This window comes from Microcaecilia unicolor, chromosome 2 (genome assembly GCF_901765095.1).
Source record: "Microcaecilia unicolor chromosome 2, aMicUni1.1, whole genome shotgun sequence".
Classification (NCBI taxonomy): domain Eukaryota; kingdom Metazoa; phylum Chordata; class Amphibia; order Gymnophiona; family Siphonopidae; genus Microcaecilia; species Microcaecilia unicolor.
In genome coordinates, this window is record NC_044032.1 from 148,903,611 (window position 1) to 148,925,072 (window position 21,462).

Sequence of the window (21,462 nt, forward strand, 5' to 3'; positions counted from 1 at the left end):
TTAGTAAAAGAGTTCCTTATTGTGGATCCTCAGTGTGATTAAGGAAATGTTTGATTTTATTCACTGATATCAAGTGTGTTGCTACATCTTCATTACAAATATTAGATATGAAAAAAAACAAATATTCCTATATTCTGAGCCCTTTTAAAGATTTGTAATCAATTTTTTTAACGTTTTTCATTTTTAATTTTTCTTCTACATTTTGATAATCCCTTTAAGATGTACTGAAAAAAACCCCCATCTTATATGAAATAGCTGAAAGTTTCCCAGAAACAGACATTACCTGTGAGTCAGCAGTGCCCTGAAGGTCATCGGATTCAGTCCCTGATAACTAAGCAGCAACTTTGACCAGTCCCAGTTCCATTCAGTTATAGCTGACTGTTGATGTATGACAAGAAACTATTGTTAGTTATTAATCAGAGTTAATATGAAAAGTAATTAAAACTCCAGCTGTGAGAGACTAACTAAGGAGGAGGAAAGAGGTCTTATAACAAGGACTTAGACATGATATCAAATCATACTCCGAGATGGTTTATATTGCAGTAAGACAGCAATTAATTTATACATCCATTTGAGGATGTAGCCATTATTTTAAAAAAGATAAATCAATTTTTGACTCATTTTCTTCTGTTGATGGCATTTTGCCCAATTGCTTTCTCTCAGAGCTTGACTCTGAAAAGCAAGAGAGCAACTTTTTAATATATTTTAAACTTTGCATTTCCTACTACCAGAAGGAGTTTAAAAAGAAACTTCATATTGCTGGAATTTAAGATGCATAATTAGTGAGAAATGCTTCATTTGTCTGTTTTAGTGTGAAACCCTGCAGTAAGCAGATGGTTAGATAAATACCTGTAAATACACACATTAGAAACTCATATTATTCTTTCTGTTCAATAAAGAAGCAAAGGTAGAGGCAAGACACAAGAGAATAATGATTTAAAAATATGATAACAAGCTACAAATATTAACTCTATTTCATTCTCAGTCAGTCCCTAGCCTGTTATAATTTCCAGCAAGAACAAAAAAAAATTGTTAGAGGCTACACAGAATTTCTACTGGGCAATTAAAATGGAACTGTAAACTGCTCAATGTTTCTTTTATAATGCCTTTCTCCTCTTAAAAAATATAACTTCTGTTAATCTGTAAATTATTGTTTATAGGCTCAAATCCTGGTTGGGTTGGCTGAAGAACCACTCATAGACCCCAAAACATAGTAAAATCCAGGGCTGAATTAGTCAGCTTGCTGCATTTTAAGTAGCTCTTGAAAGAGGCTGTATCCTGAATTCTTAGCTACAGGAGAGAGCAACAGTACATGGCCCACATATAAGAGAAGATAGGTAAGGAAGCAAGGAAATAATGTACATGATTGCTCTAATAACTGACAAATATAAGAAGTGGAGAACAATCAGAAGAAAGTGTGGGTACATACTCAGCAGAAGCATTTCTTAAGAATATTTTCACATAAACCTTAATCACTGATTTAATACAGAATGTCCAGTATTGCTTACGTGGTATTAAACTGAATATATATAAACATGTCAGTTACAAAGTGATCAGCAATTCAGTCCATATTGACAGATAAAATGTATGTTTTCTTTTAATTTCAAAAATAGCTTTACATTTTAAAAAACAACAAAGCAGAGAACAGATTTATTAACATTTTTCATTTTCATGTTTTGATCAGCTTTTCTTTCTTGATTAATTCTCCAAGGGTTTAGAGGTTGCTTTGCCTCTTTCCTTGAAGCGAATGCTACATACCTGTAGAAGGTATTCTCCGAGGACAGCAGGCTGATTGTTCTCACTGATGGGTTGACGTCCTCGGCAGCCCCCTCCATCGGAAAGTTTACTAGCAAAGGCCTTTGCTAGTCCTCGCGCGCCCATGCGCACCGCGCATGCGCGGCCGTCTTCCCGCCCGAAACCGGCTCGAGCCGGCCAGTCCAGTATGTAGCAAGACAATACACTTCAAGGGAAGACTCAACTCCAAAGGGGAGGCGGGCGGATTTGTGAGAACAATCAGCCTGCTGTCCTCGGAGAATACCTTCTACAGGTATGTAGCATTCGCTTTCTCCGAGGACAAGCAGGCTGCTTGGTTCTCACTGATGGGGTATCCCTAGCCCCCAGGCTCACTCAAAACAAAAACCATGGTCAATTGGGCCTCGCAACGGCGAGGACATAACTGAGATTGACCTAAAAAAATTACCAACTAACTGAGAGTGCAGCCTGGAACAGAACAACAGGGCCCTCGGGGGGTGGAGTTGGATCCTAAAGCCCAAACAGGTTCTGAAGAACTGACTGCCCGAACCCGACTATCGCGTCGGGTATCCTGCTGCAGGCAGTAATGAGATGTGAATGTGTGGACAGATGACCACGTCGCAGCTTTGCAAATCTCTCAATGGTGGCTGACTTCAAGTGGGCTACCGACGCAGCCATGGCTCTAACATTATGAGCCGTGACATGACCCTCAAGAGCCAGCCCCGCCTGGGCGTAAGTGAAGGAAATGCAATCTGCTAGCCAATTGGATATGGTGCGTTTCCCTACAGCCACTCCCCTCCTATTGGGGTCAAAAGAAACAAACAATTGGGCGGACTGTCTGGTGGGCTGTGTCCGCTCCAGGTAGAAGGCCAATGCTCTCTTGCAGTCCAATGTGTGCAGCTGACGTTCAGCAGGGCAGGAATGAGGACGGGGAAAAAGGTTGGCAAGACAATTGACTGGTTCAGATGGAACTCCGACACAACCTTTGGCAGGAACTTAGGGTGAGGGCGGAGGACTACTCTGTTATGATGAAATTTGGTGTAAGGGGCCTGGGCTACCAGGCCTGAAGCTCACTGACTCTAACGAGCTGAAGTAACTGCCACCAAGAAAATGACCTTCCAGGTCAAGTACTTCAGATGGCATGAATTCATTGGCTCAAAGGAGGTTTCATCAGCTGGGTGAGAACGACATTGAGATCCCATGACACTGTAGGAGGCTTGACAGGGGGCTTTGACAAAAGCAAACCTCTCATGAAGCGAACAACTAAGGCTGTCCTGAGATCGGCTTACCTTCACACGATAATGGTATGCACTGATTGCACTAAGTGAACCCTTACAGAGTTGGTCTTGAGACCAGACTCAGACAAGTGCAGAAGGTATTCAAGCAGGGTCTGTGTAGGACAGAGCGAGGATCTAGGGCCTTGCTGTCACACCAGACGGCAAACCTCCTCCAATGGAAGAAGTAACTTCTCTTAGTGAGTCTTTCCTGGAAGCAAGCAAGATGCGGGAGACACCCTCTGACAGACCCAAAGAGGCAAAGTCTACGCCCTCAACATCCAGGCCGTGAGAGCCAGAGACTGGAGGTTGGGATGCAGAAGCGCCCTCTCGTCCTGCGTGATGAGGGTCGGAAAACACTCCAATCTCCACGGTTCTTCGGAGGATAACTCCAGAAGAAGGGGGAACCAGATCTGACGCGGCCAAAAAGGAGCAATCAGAATCATGGTGCCTCGTCTTGCTTGAGTTTCAACAAAGTCTTCCCCACCAGAGGGATGGGAGGATAAGCATACAGCAGACCCTCCCCCCAATCCAGGAGGAAGGCATCCGATGCCAGTCTGCCGTGGGCCTGAAGCCTGGAACAGAACTGAGGGACTTTGTGGTTGGCTCGAGATGCAAAGAGATCTACCAAGGGGGTGCCCCACACCTGGAAGATCTGTCGCACTACTCGGGAGTTGAGCGACCACTCGTGAGGTTTGCATAATCCTGCTCAGTCTGTCGGCCAGACTGTTGTTTACGCCAGCCAGGTATGTGGCTTGGAGCACCATGCCTTGACGGCGAGCCCAGAGCCACATGCTGACGGCTTCCTGACACAGGGGGCGAGATCCGGTGCCCCCCTGCTTGTTGACATAGTACATGGCAACCTGGTTGTCTGTCTGAATTTGGATAATTTGGTGGGACAGCCGATCTCTGAAAGCCTTCAGAGCGTTCCAGATCGCTCGCAACTCCAGAGATTGATCTGTAGATCGCGTTCTTGGAGGGACCAACTTCCTTGGGTGTGAAGCCCATCGACATGAGCTCCCCATCCCAGGAGAGACGCATCCGTGGTCAGCACTTTTTGTGGCTGAGGAATTTGGAAGGGACGTCCCAGAGTCAAATTGGAGCAATCGTTCCACCAATACAGGGATTTGAGAAAACTCAGTGGACAGGTGGATCACGTCCTCTAGACCCCCAGCGGCCTGATACCACTGGGAGGCTAGGGTCCATTGAGGCAGATCTCATGTGAAGGCGGGCCATGGGGTCACTGAACTGTGGAGGCCATGTGGCCCAGCACTCTCAACATCTGCCGAGCTGTGATCTGCTGGGACGCACGCACCCGCGAGACGAGGGACAACAAGTTGTTGGCTCTTGCCTCTGGGAGATAGGCGCGAGCCGTCCGAGAATCCAGCAGGGCTCCTATGATTCGAGTTTCTGCACTGGAGAAGATGGGACTTGGGTAATTTATCACAAACCCCAGTAGCTCCAGGAGGCGAATAGTCATCTGCATGGACTGCAGGGCTCCTGCCCGGATGTGTTCTTCACCAGCCAATCGTCGAGATATGGGAACACGTGCACCCCCAGCCTGCGAAGTGCCGCTGCTACCACAGCTAGGCACTTTGTGAACACCCTGGGCGCAGAGGCGAGCCCAAAGGGTAGCACACAGTACTGGAAGTGGCGTGTGCCCAACTGAAATCGCCGATACTGTCTGTGAGCTGGCAGTATCGGGATGTGTGTGTAGGCATCCTTCAAGTCCAGAGAGCATAGCCAATCGTTTTGCTGAATCATGGGGAGAAGGGTGCCCAGGAAAGCATCCTGAACTTTTCTTTACGAGATATTGTTCAGGGCCCTTAGGTCTAGGATGGGACGACATCCCCCCTGTTTCTTTCCACAAGGAAGTACCTGGAATAGAATCCCAGCCCTTCTTGCCCGGATGGCACGGGCCTCGACCGAATTGGCGCTGAGTAGGCGGAGAGTTCCTCTACAAGTACCTGCTTGTGTTGGAAGCCTGTAAGACTGAGCCCCCGGTGGGCAATTGGAGGTTTTGATGCCAAATTGAGGGTGTATCCCTGCGGTACTATTTGGAGAACCACTGATCGGGAGGTTATGAGAGGCCACCTTTGGTGAAAAGCTTTCAACCTCCCCCCGACCGGCAGGGCGCCCGGCACTGACACTTGGATGTCGGCTATGCTCTGCTGGAGCCAGTCAAAAGCTCGCCCCTTGCTTTTGCTGGGGAGCCGCGGGGCCTTGCTGAGGCGCATGCTGCTGACGAGAGCGAGCGCGCTGGGGCTTAGCCTGGGCCGCAGGCTGTCGGGAAGGAGGATTGTACCTACGCTTACCAGAAGCATAGGGACCAGTCTTCCTTCCCCCGAAAAATCATCTACCTGTAGAGGTAGAGGCTGAAGGCTGCCGGCGGGAGAACTTGTCGAATGCGGTGTCCCGCTGGTGGAGAGACTCTACCACCTGCTCGACTTTTTCTCCAAAAATGTTGTCCGCACGGCAAGGCGAGTCCGCAATCCGCTGCTGGAGTCTATTCTCCAGGTCGGCGGCATGCAGCCATGAGAGCCTGCGCATCACCACACCTTGAGCAGCGGCCCTGGACGCAACATCAAAAGTGTCATAAACTCCTCTGGCCAGGAATTTTCTGCACGCCTTCAGCTGCCTGACCACCTCCTGAAAAGGCTTGGCTTGCTCAGGGGGAAGAGCATCAACCAAGCCCGCCAACTGCCGCACATTGTTCCGCATGTGTATGCTCGTGTAGAGCTGGTAAGACTGGATCTTGGCCACGAGCATAGAAGAATGGTAGGCCTTCCTCCCAAAGGAGTCTAAGATTCTAGGGTCTTTGCCCGGGGGCGCTGAAGCATGCTCCCTAGAACTCTTAGCCTTCTTTAGGGCCAGATCCACAACTCCAGTCATGAGGCAACTGAGTGCGCATCAGCTCTGGGTCCCCATGGATCCGGTACTGGGACTCAATCTTCTTGGGAATGTGGGGATTACTTAGTGGCTTGGTCCAGTTAGCAAGCAATGTCTTTTTCAGGACATGGTGCAAGGGAACAGTGGACGCTTCCTTAGGTGGAGAAGGATAGTCCAGGAGCTCAAACATTTCAGCCCTGGGCTCGTCCTCCACAACCACCGGGAAGGGGATGGCCGTAGACATCTCCCGGACAAAGGAAGCAAAAGACAGACTCTCGGGAGGAGAAAGCTGTCTCTCAGGAGAGGGAGTGGGATCAGAAGGAAGACCCTCAGACTCCTCGTCAGAGAAATATCTGGGGTCCTCCTCTTCCTCCCACGAGGCCTCACCCTCGGTGTCAGACACAAGTTCACGAACCTGTGTCTGCAACCTCGCCCTGCTCGACTCGGTGGAACCCCGTCCACGGTGGGGGCGTCGAGAGGTAGACTCCCTCGCCCGCATCGGCGAAGCTCCCTCCGCCGACGTAGTCGGGGAGCCTTCCTGGGAGGTGGCCGCGGTCGGCACCGCACGCGGTACCGACGTCGGGGACCTCAACCTGGGCGATGGGCCAGCCGGCGCCACGCTCGACGGTACCGGTGGCGCAAGCACCGCCGGTACCGGAGGGGTAGGGCGCAATAGCTCTCCCAGAATCTCTGGGAGAACGGCCCGGAGGCTCTCGTTTAGAGCGGCTGCAGAGAAAGGCTGAGAGGCCGATGCAGGCGTCGACGTCAGAACCTGTTCCGGGCGAGGAGGCTGTTCCGGGCTGTCCAGAGTGGAGCGCATCGACACCTCCTGAACAGAGGGTGAGCGGTCCTCTCGGTGCCGATGCCTGCTGGGTGCCGAATCCCTCGGCGACCCAGAGCTCTCGGTGCCGACATGGGGAGGAGACCGGTGTCGATGCTTCTTCGACTTCTTCCGAAGCATGTCACCGGAGCTCCCCGGCACCGACGAGGAGGACGTAGAATCCATCCTTCGCTTCCTCGGGGCCGAGACCGAAGAGGGTCGATCCCGGGGGGGCTGTACCGCAGGAGCCCTCAGGGTAGGAGGAGACCCACCCGAAGGCTCACCGCCACCAGCAGGGGAATGGACAGCCCTCACCTGCACTCCTGACGATGCACCTCCGTCCGACGACATCAGCAGACGAAGTCTCGGTACCACCGACGTCGATACAGTCGCCCGATGCCAAGGCGCCGATGCAGAGGTCCGATGCCTCGATGCAGTCGATGGAGCGGCAGCCAAGGAAGATGGTCCGGACGCTGACGACGTCGATGCACTCGATGCCTCCGGTGCCGATGCCGACGAAGAGCCCGAGAACAAAACGTTCCACTGGGCTAATCTCGCTACCTGAGTCCGCCTTTGTAACAGGGAACACAGACTGCAGTTCTGAGGGCGGTGCTGGGCCCCTAGACACTGAAGACACGCAGAGTGCCTATCAGTGAGCGAGATTACCCGGGCACACTGGGTGCACTTCTTGAAGCCGCTGGAAGGCTTCGATGTCATGGGCGGAAAAAATCACGCCGGCGAAATCAAAAGCCGAAATGGCGAAAATTGAAGCACCAAAATTTAGAGGGAGAAAAATCTCGACCGAGGCCAAAAGAGGCCTACCCCGACAACGAAAGAAAACTTACGGGGCAAAAACTGAGAAATACGGGAAGGGCAGAAAACCCGAAAGGGTCTTCCGGAACACTACCGGAGCGCTTCCCGAACTTTTTCAAGGAAAAAAAGGACAAAAACACGTCGAAAAGGACGCGCGAGGTCGACTCTCTGGGGCACGAACGGCATAACACGACCGTACCGAGTGCGGACGAAAGAAGACTGGCCGGCTCGAGCCGGTTTCGGGCGGGAAGACGGCCGCGCATGCGCGGTGCGCATGGGCGCGCGAGGACTAGCAAAGGCCTTTGCTAGTAAACTTTCCGATGGAGGGGGCTGCCGAGGACGTCAACCCATCAGTGAGAACAAGCAGCCTGCTTGTCCTCGGAGAAACTATACATACATCATTCTTCTCTGTTTCTTGGCTGTCTCATTTTCAGACTACGGGACCACTGGAAGTAGACATTCAAACTGAGGGGAGGATGGTTCAAACTTGAGGTATCTGTATTGACTTGCTGGTTTGGAATGGAGGGGGGGGGTTGGGGGGGAAGTATTAATTTTGTTGGGTGGGATGAATGGTTTGAAGAACAGATATTTATGGTTGTGTGTGGGCATGGATTGAAATTCTGCAGGACTGACTGACCACACTGGCTGTCACGTCAGGAATCTTGCTCAAGGCAGTAGTGAGATATAAATGTGTGGACACTGAAGACCACATTGCAGCTCTGCAGATCTCCTTAATAGAGGCTGATCTCAGGTGGAATACTGATGCAGCCATGGCTCTGACATTATGAGCGTGACATGGCCCTCCAGAATCAGGGTATAAGTGAAGGACATACAGTTTGCTAGACAAGTGGATAAAGATGCTTCCCAGTAACCGCCCCCCATCATGTTTGGGTCAAAGGAAACAAAACGCTACGTGGACTGTCTCTGGGCTTTAATCTGCTCCAGATACAAGGCCATGGATCTCTTGCAGTCCAAGGTGTAAAGTGTGCTTTCACTGGGATGGGCATGAGGCTTGGGAAAAATGTTGGTAGAACGATTGATCGATGGAATTCTGACAATACCTTAGGAAGGAACTTAGGATGCATGCAGAGAACTACTCTGTTATGATGAACTTTAGTGTAAGATGGATCAGCCTGGAGCTCACTGACCCTATGGACTGGAGTGACTTGTCACCAAAACCAGGAACTTCCAAGTCAGGTACTTCAGATGGCAAGTATCATGTGGCTCATAAGGAACTTTCATCAGCAGGGCAAGAATGATGTTGAGGTTCCATGACACTGTGGGAGGTCTGACGGGGGGGCTTCAGCAAAAGCAAACCTCTCATGAAGTGAACAACTAAAGGCTGTACAGAGATCACTAATTATGCTCAGGTGAATCTTTACAGAGTTGGTTTGGTGACCAGACTCAGAAAGGAGTAGAAGGATAAAAACAGTTTTTGTGTAGGGTTGGAGAAAGGATCCAGGGCCTCGCTATCACACCAGAACGCAAACCTCCTCCACTTGAAACCATAGCACCTCTTAGTGGAATCTTTCCTGGAAGCAAGCAGGACTTTGGTGACACTCTTATTCAAGTGAAGGGAATCAAGTTCTAAGCTCGTCATATCTAGGCCATGAGGGGTACGGACTGGAGGTTGAGAAGAGACCCTTCATTCTGAGTGATGAGATTCAGCACTCCAGTCTCTATGGACCTCTGATGGCTAATTCCAGAAGAAGAGGGAACCATATTTGCCTCAGCCAGTAAAGTGTAATGAGGATCATGGTCCCTTGGTTCTGCTTGAGGTTCAGCAAAGTCTTCCCTATGCGTGCGGAAGGTATCTAAGGATAGTTTTTCATGTGATCCCAGTCTGGAGGGACACTTGTTGCTCAGATGAGTGGCGAAAAGGTCCATTGAGGGGGTACTACACTCTTAGAAGATCTTCTGGGCTATGACCATGTTGAGAGATCCCTCATGTGGTTGCATGACCCTACTCAGCTTGTCTGCCAGGCTGTTGCTCTTTCCTGCCAGGTAAGTGGCTCTTAGTATCATGCCGGTGCTGGACACTCAATGCAACATCTGAACTGCTTCCTTGCTTATTGACACAGCCGACCTCTGAAAGCCTTTAGAGCATTCCATATTGCTTCTAGCTCCAGAAAATTGGTGTGATGTTGGGCCTCTTGGACGGACCAATAGCCCTGAGTGTGAAGACCATATACATGGACTCCCCAAACCAGTTTGAATGCATCTGTAGGCAGCGTCTTGTGATGTGAAGGAATTTGGAATGGGAGTCCCATGGTCAAATTGGACCAAATCATCCACAACAAGAATAAATTCATGAGAGATGTAGTGACAAGTGATGATATCCGTTAGGTTCCCCTCTGGCCGGAGACCATTGAGAAGCTAGGGTACACTGGGTTGGTTTCATATGGAGATGTGCCATAGACATGGCATGGCTGGTAAAAACCATGTGGCTGAACAGCCTCAACATCTGCTGCGCTGTGACCTGCTGTTTTTGCTGAGCTTACATTGCAATGGAGGAGTGGACTTTGATCCTGGGAAACTGGGTTAAATTCCCACTGCAGCTCTGGGCAAGTCACTTAACCTTCCATTGCCCCAGGTACAAAATAAGTAACTGTATATAATATGTAAACTGCTTTGAATGTAGTTGCAGAAACTACAGAAAGGCAGTATATCAAGTCTCATTACCTTTCCCCTTCCCCCCTAATGCATCTGCCTGCTGATCTGGGAGGAAGGCCCAAGCCTGAGCAATTTCTAGCAGAGCTCCTATGAACTTCAATCTCTGCACTGATTCTAGAGCGACTTTCTTTGAAGTGCTCTTTACCAGCCAATCATCCAGGTAGGAGAACATGTACACTACTACTATTTAGCATTTCTATAGCGCTACAAGGCCAGTCTACATAACAATGATGTGACTACTGCAAGATATTTTTGTGAAAACCCTGGAAGCTGACACAAGGCCTCGCTGTACTAGTAGTGGTGTCTTCCTACTCAAAATCTGAGGTACTTCTTGTAGCTGGGATGTATCTGGAAATTGGTGTAAGCATCCTTTATGTCCAGAGAGCATAGCCAATCATTTTCCTGAATCATGGGATTAAGGTGCCAGGGAAACAATCCTGAAATTTTCTTTTGCCAGATATTTGTTCAGGGCCCTTCGGTCTAGGATAGGATGAAATTCTTCTGTTTTCTTGGGGACAAGGAAATACTTGGAGTAAGATCCTTTCTCTTTTTGCTCTGGTGGAATGGGCTTGACCACACTGGTCTGTAAAAGAGAAGAGAGTACCTTTGTAAGCAGTTCCTGGTGTGGGGAGCTTAATTTTGAGGCTGTCAGTGGAAAATTTGAAAGAGTTTTTGTCAATGGAGAGTGTACCCTGCCTGGATTATTAGGAGAGCACATAGGTTAGAAGAAGCCACCTTTCTTGTAAAAAATTCAGTCTCCCTCCCACCAGCAGGCCATCCAGGATTGGCACTTTTACTACAATTATGTTCTCCTGGATCCAGTCAAAAGCTCATCCCCTGTTTTGACTGAGGAGTTGGCTGGGATTTCTGAGCCCTCTGCTTCCTCAGATGGAGTGAAAGTTCTGGGCCGAGTGGGAAGAGCAGGAGGGATGAAGGCCCCTAAGCCTCTGAGAGTAGTATGGTCTCCTCTGACCAATGACCAAATACTTCCTAAAAGAAGAGAATGCAGCAGGAGTGGGTCAAGAGAGTGACCTGATGATATCAGTTCTCTTCTTAATTAGGTCAATGACCTCCTCCACCTGGTACCAAAAAGATTATCACCTCAACAGGGAATGTTCACCAGTTTCTCCTATTCAAGATCTGAGACATGCAGCCAGGTGAGTCTGCGCATCCCAATTCCCATGGCAGATGTCCTGCAAATCACATCAAAAGCATCATATGCTGCTCATGCTATGTGCATTTGACACTCTTGCTGCTTCGCAAGCTGTGCAGCTTGATCAGATGGTACTGCATCTGCAAACTGTGCCACACTATTCACCAAGGACTTGAAGTACATACTTATAAAGATTCCAGAGTCTTCACGTCCCTTTTCAGGGGTGCCGAGGAGTGAAATTTTGGCTCTTTTGAGAGTGGATTTGATGAAGATGGAGTGGCGCAAAAGCTGTAGCTTCTTGAGTCTGAGAGTCTTCTGGACTCTATAAAATCTGCCTTCTTATGAATAGAGTGTACAGAGAAGGGGGTCTCCCACTGTTTTATCTGTACTGCCTTAAGGGCACTGTGAATGGAAAATGTCACAACTTCTTTAGAAGGCATGTCAAAGTCAAGGATATCCAACATTTCTGCCCTGGGCTCATCCTCAAATTCCAACCTAAATGGGATGGTCTGAGCCATCCCCCGGACAAAGCTGGTAGAGGAGAGCTCCTCAGGGGGAAACTTTCTCCTACCTTGAGATGGGAAGAGTCTCACAGGAGAGGCAGGGTCTCCTCCTCTGAGAGGACCTCTGGATCCTGATCAGAATTCCATGAGTGGTCTGGATCAGATTCAAGAATACTCCTCTTGGGATGTCCAAGTCTGGGCCTACCTCAATTTACTGGACTCATTTCCAAACTTTGGGTGGGAGTGCTGAGGAATGGACTCTCTCCTGGGCCTCCAAGTGAGCTTTCTCCCCTAAGGGACTGGAAAGGTGCACCATCTTGGCCAGGCCTCACTCTAACACCCTTCTCTGCACCGGCATTGAGGCATGGCCAACAGGCAGGGCACTGGTCTCCAATATGGGCTATAGCAACACCAGGGTTGATATCAATGCCCTCAAAGCCTTGGCATCATGTCATGCTAGGATATGCTTCAGGCCCTCCTGCAATATGACACAGAAGCGCTAGTTAAGGGCGGGCATCAGGAAAGGCTGAGTTGCTACCAGTGTAGTCAGGTCCACAGAAGACAATGGGGCTAAATCCTGTCACATTGGAGACTGGAGTATCGGTATAAGCACTGATGCTTCTCAGGTACCAAAGGAGCTCCTGGCTCTGTACCTCAAAGAGGACTGATGCCAGAGCTTTTTGGCCTCCACCCAATGCATGACATCAAAGTCCCTTGGTACCAAAGATGATGTAAAAACCTTATGGGTCATTGATGTTGGATCCAAAGATGCTTGGTTCCAATGGGCGCTACCAATTTTCAATGCCAAGGCAGGCTGAGACCTCCCTGATGTCAATGCATCTCCAGTGTATGGTGCAGCTCTTGATGCCATAGGAACCGATGCTGAAGTTGATGGCAAGACTTCTCAGCACCAAAAATACTTTTGCGCTGTTCACGACTCTTGATGGTTCTCTTTGCCATCCTGAAACAGAGCTGGCAAAAATCAGAATCATGGTCGGGTCCCAGGCATGGCAAGCACCAAATAGTGACAAAGTCTTGTCATACTTGGAACACTTTTTAAAACCACTGGGAGTTTTCTGGAATATGACCGGAAACACAACTGAAGCAAAATCAATTCAATTTTGAGAAAACAGGGAAAGAAATCTTGGCCAGAATGCCCAGGCCTATGGGAGCCAAACGGGCCATGGAGAAACAAGAAAACTTTAAAGTACCAAATAACTGAGAAAATTACAGGGGAAAATTGGAGAAGCACTTAAAAAATATGAGGAAGAGACGGTGGGAAGGCCAAGAAATCTGGTAAAACTGGGCACACTCTGTGGAATCAACTTAGGTACGTCAGCTTTGTTCCTTGGAAAATGGAGACTGCCTTGGTCCCACAAAGTGCTTGCAGGCAGGCAGGTGTACGCATACATGGTGTCGCTTCCAAAAGCTTCTGAAATTAGAAGCTGGGGAGTGTGTCTGCACCAGGCTCTGTTGGATAAAGCAGGATTTTTGGGCACTGCTGTTTGGGTGCCATGGTATAGGGACCACCATAAAGGCATCACTTTTTGGGCACCTATACACATTAGCACTAGACTTTTGGGTACCCAAACAGCAGGGACCTAAAGTCCTCCCCCCATCTCCTGTACTGACCGTGATCTGAGCCAGGGGCCATCTGGGCCAGCAAAGGCACAGTGTTGCGGGTGGGGCAGTCCTCAGAGCAGAGGTCTTAGCTATCACAGGTAGTGCCTATGAGGGAGGATGGAACAGGCAGCATCCTCCCTCACAAGCACTGACTGAGTCAGAAATTATCTCCCATGCAGCAATAAAATGTGTTTTAATTAGTTAATAAAATGTCTGACATTAAGTTATACTATAATTCTCAAACACAATCTTTATACTGAATAGTCTTCAGTTTAAAAAAGGTGTGTATAAGGTACATTGCATATTCTCAATAATTACACACACCTGGTTTAGTAAACTGGTACTGTGCACACCGTACACTTGGAAGGGGTTAAACATAGAAGGCTGTTCATCTAAGTTCTTCAAGGTCAATCTTACAGGTCTGTGGTGTGTTACTTTATTTTCTGATGAAAAATGGCAAGATATCAGTTCCTTCAAATGTTCCTGCAGGGAAAAAAAACCCCAACAGTTTATGAGTACTGCAGTACCTTCTCTCTCTGACAGTGAAATTCCCTGGTTATATTTGAACTACAGTCTTATAATCCTGACACTTCTTTTTGAGTTTCTGCACAATTTCAAATGGGTTACCAAGACAACAGATTCAGATCCTTGAAACTTTATTGGCACAAAAATTTGTACATGTGGTGCCAAAGTAATACATATAGGGGTAATTTAATAGCCTGCCACAGCAGTGAACGATATGCATATACTTAGCAGACTGAGAATTACACATTTGTGCTGCATTCCTTTATTATACTTATTGCTAATGACATTTTGTGTAGGCTTGTTTTGTCATACACATGTGTTTTTACATAAGCACATATATCCAATTGTTCCCCTTTTTTGTTACAGTACTATAGCGTGAGGGATGTGACATTTTGCTAATACGGTTTTGTTGCTACTAGCCATATACCTGTTTTGTTCCTATGATGTGTTTTACTAATATGGCTTATCAACATTATTAAAAATTAAAAAATATGTTAGAGCAATGAAATCAGAAACTACTATGTTTATTTGCTCTAGAAATCTGGTATTGCTTGTGCATATATATTAAAGGTCACTTCTTGTGTTTATCAAATTATAGGCCTCATAAGCCACTTCTCCTCACTTCAAATCCAAAAGATTTTCTTCACCAAACATTATCCTAACAAATCTCTCTCTCGACAGTCAAAGAATTCCTTCTGTTTCGCTACTTCATCAGGAGAGGATATGCACAAACACTCATCTTCCTTACTGCATACACTCAATATCAAAATGGCGACTGCATAGAAAGACGCTTTCACGGTTGATTGCTCATTGTTCTAACATCATTTGTTAGGATTATGTTTGGTGAAGAAAATCTTTTGGATTTGAAGTCTGGAGAAGCCATTTTTTTATACAAGACATCTCTACATAGATATGAAGATATTCCAAAATGAGGAGTGGCTCTGGGAAAGCGTTTTAGGTTGTTTCTCCTGATGAAGCTAAGTAATTCTTCATTTTTTGGGTGGAACTATCTGTGTATTACTGTCTTTTTTGAAAATCATTCTTCCGATAACATAAATTCTGACTTTTTTCAAAATTACTCTTCTGATAGTACATATTCTCATTTGAGAACATACTTGGGTGTTTGCTTGAGCATTTAGATAAGAGATTTGTCACAAATTTGTCACTCGTGAATCAAACATACTCCACCACCAAGAAAATATTCTTCTCTCTATGGAAACTAAAACGGATAAAGCCTTATTTCCCCAGAGAAATATTTTGTAACCTAATTCAATCACTGGTATTAAGCCACCTAGACTACTGTAATGGAATATACACAGGATGCAAAGAACAACTTCTAAAGAAATTCCAAACCACCCAGAATACAGCAGCCAGATTAATCTATGGAAAATCAAAATTCGAGAGTTCTAGACCACTTCGTGAGAAACTACACTGGTTTCCAGTAAAGGAACAAATTACTTTTAAAATTTGCACCCTGGTCCATAAAATTCTTTATGGTGAAGCCCCAGGTTACATGGATACCCTTATCAATCTGCTATCTAGGAATTCTTGCAGATCATCCTGTTCATATTTAAACCTCCATAATCCTACCTGTAATGGTCTCAAATATAAATCCACTTACGCTTCCACCTTTTCCTTTATTAGCACTCAACCATGGAATGCATTACCTAAATCTGTGAAAACTATTCATGATCATCTAAACTTCAGAAAATCTCTAAAGACCAGCTTATTTGAAAAGGCTTACCCTAATGGACCCGTCTTAAATCCATAATTAATGCAATACAACTAATTTATGGACCTGATGGACTATATTATTACCCTTCCCCTTTTTCCCTCGTCCCTTGTAATTACTATCCTTCCTATTCACCTTACTATAGTTCGTTTGTTTGTTTACCGGATTGGCGATTGCCTTTACGGACTGATGTTAGCCACATTGAGCCTGCCAATGGGTGGGAAAATGTGGGGTATAAATGTTATAAATAAATAAATATACCCTCCGTTTTTTACTGCAGACCTTTTTTCCTCTATGTATAGAGTTGGTTTGCTCTGCAGGATTTTCGGAGGTGGTGGGTGGCCAAGCTATTTCAGGTGTGTCCACAGAGGTGGTACCCTGGGCTTATGAGGCCTATAATTTGATAAACACAAGAAGTGACCTTTAATATATATGAACAAGCAACACCAGATTTCTACAGCAAATAAACGGGAAAATTAGGTTCTTACCTTGGTAATTTTCTTTCCTTTAGTCATAGCAGATGAAGCCATTACGTATGGGTTATGTCCATCAACCAGCAGGGGAGATAGAGAGCACTCAAACTTTCACAGTGCCCTCTTGGCCAGCTAGCTCCACTGCCTCTTCAGTATTTGAAGCTTCCAAAGCAGTATGGCAAACCGCAATGGGAATCACAAGAGCTTTCCTCACAGCGAACGATGGCCCATCACAAGGGCATGAACTCATAAAGGAGGGAATGCACATCCTCCTGGAGGGAATAAACTCATCCTCCTTATTGTATAAGTGGAGGGGAACACACGCGCCTCCTGGAGGGAATCACACATCCTCCCAACACACTGGAGGGAATGAACTCATCCTCCTATTTATAGAACTGGAGGGGAACACACGCGCCTCCTGGAGGGAATCACACATCCTCCCAACACACTGGAGGGAATGAACACATCCTCCTAAATTTAAACTGAACATGAATCCTGAAGATTGTTTTCCAACTTTCTCCCAAGGAAGGAACTTCAGGAAATTAGAACAGAACCTGAAAAACAGATTCACAGCATACAGACAATCATACAGGGAGGGCTCATGGCTTCATCTGCTATGACTAAAGTAAAGAAAATTACCAAGGTAAGAACCTAATTTTCCCTTCCTTGTCATCAAGCAGATGAAGCCATTACGTATGGGACGTAACAAAGCAATCCCTAGATAGGGTGGGAACAAGCCACACCACGCGTTAGCACTTGTGCAACAAAACGCGCATCCCTCCTGGCAGCCACATCCAGCCTGTAATGTCGGGCAAAGGAGAGCTTAGAAGCCCATGTTGCTGCACTGCATATCTCTTGAAGAGAGAGTGCTCCAGTTTCAGCCCAAGAGGAAGAAATCGCTCTAGTAGAATGCGCCTTAAAGGCTACAGGCGGAACCCTGCCGGCCAGCAGATAAGCTGAAAAGATAGTTTCTTTGAGCCAGCGGGCAATAGTGGCTTTAGACGCTGGAGACCCTCTGCGAGAACCGGATAGCAAAACAAACAGATGATCAGAAGTCCTGAAAGAGTTAGTAACTCGCAGATACTGCAGCAGAGTCCTGCGCACATCCAAAAGGTGCAGCTGCCCAAAAGATTCTGGAAACTCTTCCTCTGAAAAAGAGGGCAAGAAAATGGGCTGGTTTAGGTGAAAGGCATCCAACCCCGCCGAGCGAGGATCTCTCCGTCTGCTGAAGAAGCACGAGACTTTGGTATTGGCACTTGTCGCCATTAGATCCATCACGGGCTTGCCCCATTTGGCACAGATCTGCAGGAATACTTCGTCTGCCAGATTCCATTCTGCTGGATCGATCTGATGCCTGCTCAGATAATCGGCCTGCACATTGCTCTGACCTGCAATATGAGCTGCCGACAGACACTGAAGATGCAGCTCGGCCCAGTGGCAAATCAGTTCGGCCTGCGCGGCTAGTGCTCTGCACCGTGTTACGCCTTGTCGATTTATATAGGCCACCGTTGTCGTGTTGTCCGACATCACTCTGACAGCCAATCCTTCCAGGGTCACTTGAAAGGCCAGAAGCGCCTGAAACACCGCTTTCAACTCTAGGCGGTTGATGGACCACTCCGACTCCTCGGGTGTCCATAGACCCTGGGCATGCTTCCCCTTGCAATGTGCGCCCCAGCCCTTCAGGCTGGCATCTGTTACCACTAGGCACCAAACGGGGAGCGTCAGCGGCATTCCTCGCCGCAGCATGCTGTCCGAGAGCCACCACTCCATGCTGAGTCGGGCCGCAGGGAGCCAAGTAAGTCTGCATTGGTAATCCTGAGAAATAGGAGACCATCTCCGGAGTAGGGAATACTGTAGAGGTCTCAGGTGCGCTTTCGCCCAGGGTACCACTTCCATCGTGGCTGTCATCGATCCCAGCAGCTGGACAATGTCCCAAGCTCGCGGGCGGGGCATCCTCAGGAGCAGACGGACCTGATTCTGAAGCTTGCACCGCCTTAGCTCGGGTAGGAACACATAGCCCGAGACTGTGTCGAACCTGGCCCCCAAAAATTCTAGAGATTGAGAAGGGGTCAGGTGACTTTTGGCCATATTGACGACCCAGCCTAGAGATTGCAGTACTGAGACCACTCTGGCTGTAGCTTGTAAGCTCTCTGTTGCAGAGTCTGCTCTGATGAGCCAGTCGTCTAGGTACGGGTGAACCCTGATACCCTCTCGCCTGAGAAAAGCAGCTACTACCACCATTACCTTTGAAAAGGTTCGGGGAGCTGTGGCGAGGCCAAAAGGCAAGGCCCTGAACTGGAAATGCTTTCCCAACACTGCAAACCTCAGAAACTTCTGGTGCGGGGGCCAAATCGGTATGTGCAAGTAAGCTTCTTTCAGGTCTAGAGACGTGAGAAACTCTCCTGGCTGTACCGCCGCAATGACGGAGCGCAGGATTCCATGTGGAAATGCCGCACTCTCAGGGACTTGTCACTTCTTTTAAGTCCAGAATAGGGCGAAAGGACCCACCTTTTCGCGGCACCACAAAGTAGATGGAGTATCGGCCGCAGCTTGCTCGGCGGGAAGGCACCGGGGTCACAGCCCCCTAACAGAATCAGACCTTGCAAAGTCTCCTCCACGCCGCCCGTTTGACGGCAGAAACCGCATCGGGACTCCACAAACACGTCTCTACTGGGGCGTTGAATTCTATTCTGTATCCATCTCTGATCAGGTCCAGAACTCACTGATCTGAGGAAATCTTGGCCACTCCTCGGCAAGAGGGAAAGCCGTCCTCCAATGACAGGAATCGAGGAGAGGGTCCGGCGCACCATCATGAGAGGGTCGCCCCTGAACTCCTGGTCTTGAGCCACCGGCTGCGGAAACGCTGGTCCGAGCGAAAGGAGTTCCTCTGCTGACACGGCACGTGAAGTGAACCCAGCAGAACGCCCCGGGCGGTACCTTCTAGCTTCACGGAAGCGAGGTCTTGTACGAGGAGTGGACCGCCTGGCCCTTAGAGGAAGGCCTCTGCCTATCTTCGGGCAAGCGCTGGGGTTTAGGATCACCCAGGCCTTTCACAATTTTCTCCAACTCCTCACCAAATAGGAGAAGTCCTTGAAAAGGCAACTTCACCAACCTTTGCTTAGAGGCCATGTCCGCTGCCCAGTGTCTTAGCCACAGACGACGGCGAGCCGCCACTGCTACTGCCATTTGTTTAGCCGAAGCTCTGACAAGGTCATAAATGGCATCAGCCAGAAAGGACAAGGCCACCTCCAACAGGGAGGGTAGTTCTCTTTGTCACCGCAGTGACTAGGGCATCCACTGAAGGCATTTGAAAACGAGCCAAATGCCCCTCACGCAGAGGGTATAACTGCCCATAGCCCTGGAAACTCTCAAAGGTCCCTCGGGGTCAGCCCACTGAGCCGAAACAAGCTCTAGGATGGAGTCATGCAAGGGAAGGCCCGAGCAGCTTTCTTGGTACTAGCTATCCTGGGATTCCCGAGGAGGCCATGCCACTGTCAGGATCTTCAATCGAGAGGGCCTGCAGGTATCTGAAATAAGCGCTGGCAGCTCATCACGGTGGAAATCCTCACCCGCGGAGGGATCATCCAGATCCTGTGGTAAATCCGCACCTGACCTCTGGTTCCTCAGACCAAGACGTCTGTCAGAGTTCTCCGAATCCTCACACCCCGACCACGGGGGGGGGTGGGGGGGGGGGGGGGGGGGGGAAGGTGCAACCACAATCTGAAGGGGAATTAACCCTTCTGCGCTTATCTTTAGGCCAAGCATCCGGGAAAAAAAAGCCTCACTGGGCAGTCCCAGGCCAGAATCCATTGGGGGGGGGGGGGCAATCAGAGGACCCTCAGGCGACCCCTGAGGAAGGGCTCTTTCATCATGTATGCTTTATGCAGCAAAAGCACAAAATCCGGGGGAGAAAATCGCACCCTGGGCACCCAAATCCTGTCCGGTGCCAGCCACTCCTGAAATAACCTCATCTCGAGGTGCCCCACCGGCTCAGTTCTCTCCGATGGCCGCGCCATGCGGTGTAAGCAAAATGGCGCCCGCTGCCAGCTCAGAGCGGGAAGAAACATCGCTCGCCATGCTCGGGCGGCTCCTACGCCAGTACAGCACGATTTACAGAGCCCTGCTGCTGATTTGCGCTTGCCACAAGTGGAACAGCGCTTTACATTGTCCGCAGCCATCGCCGAAAAAGGGCGGTTAAAATCCAAAATCGCCCCGATCGTGGGCCCACCCCGGAGGAGTTGGAAAACACTCTTACCTCAAAGGATCTAGTGTACAACTACAATCCTGCTGAAAATCAGGTCAAAAACCTCTGTTCTTTTTTTTTTTTTTTTAAAGCTGTGAGGAAAGCAGAGGTATGAAGACTCCGGAGGCTCAGATGAGTGGGAAAGGCAGGGGAAAGGGCGAACCTATATGCCTGCATTCCACTGTTGGTGGGAAAGGACAGGGAAAGCAAGGCAATATGTCCACATCCACAGAGGTATGGGTAAGGCAGGGAAAGGGCTAACATATGTGCCTTTAAAGTGAAGCTGCTATAGCCTCCAACACCCTGGTTAACAACTGGCAAGCCAGGAACAACCTCCCGGCAGATTTTTCTGGAGCTCGAACAAGCTGCAGCCACCCTGCTAGGGGAGATAGAGAATACTGAAGAGCAGGGTTGCCAGGTAGAATTTTTTTTTTCCAGCCAATCCGGGCCAGAAACCAGCCCAAAACCCGCCCAAACACAAACCCCGCCCCTGACACCCCCCCCCCCCGCGTCACCGGCCCCGCCCCCGCCGCCACCGGCCCCGCCTCCCACGTCATCGGGCCCGCCCCCCCGTCATCAGCCCCGCCTCCCACGTCATCGGGCCCGCCTCCCCGTCATCAGCCCCGCCTCCCCGTCATCGGCCCCGCCTCCCACGTCATCGGCCCCGCCTCCCACGTCATCGGCCCCGCCCAAAACGTCACGTAACCCGCCCAAAAAACGTCACTAAACCCCGCCCCCCGCGGCCGAAAAAAATCAAAAGCCGCCCAAAAAGCCGCCCGGAAGCTTAAAAAACCGCCCAAAAAACCGCAACCCGCTGCGGGCAAAAAATTTCCCGCGGCGGGTCGCGGAAAACCGCCCAATTGGCGGTTAAAAACGCCACCTGGCAACACTGCTGAAGAGGCAGTGGAGCTAGCTGGCCAAGAGGGCACTGTGAAAGTTTGAGTGCTCTCTATCTCCCCTGCTGGTTGATGGACATAACCCATACGTAA

General features: G+C 49.0%; 1 protein-coding gene across 1 annotated transcript in view; it reads right to left on the minus strand.

Moving 5' to 3' along the window:
• Nucleotides 1-21,462, minus strand: part of KIAA0825 (KIAA0825 ortholog) — a 584,207-nt gene that overhangs the window by 283,796 nt on the left and 278,949 nt on the right. The window contains 2 exon segments of the mRNA XM_030193391.1: nt 284-378; nt 13,825-13,983. Of these exon segments, the coding sequence (XP_030049251.1) occupies nt 284-378; nt 13,825-13,983 (254 nt within the window).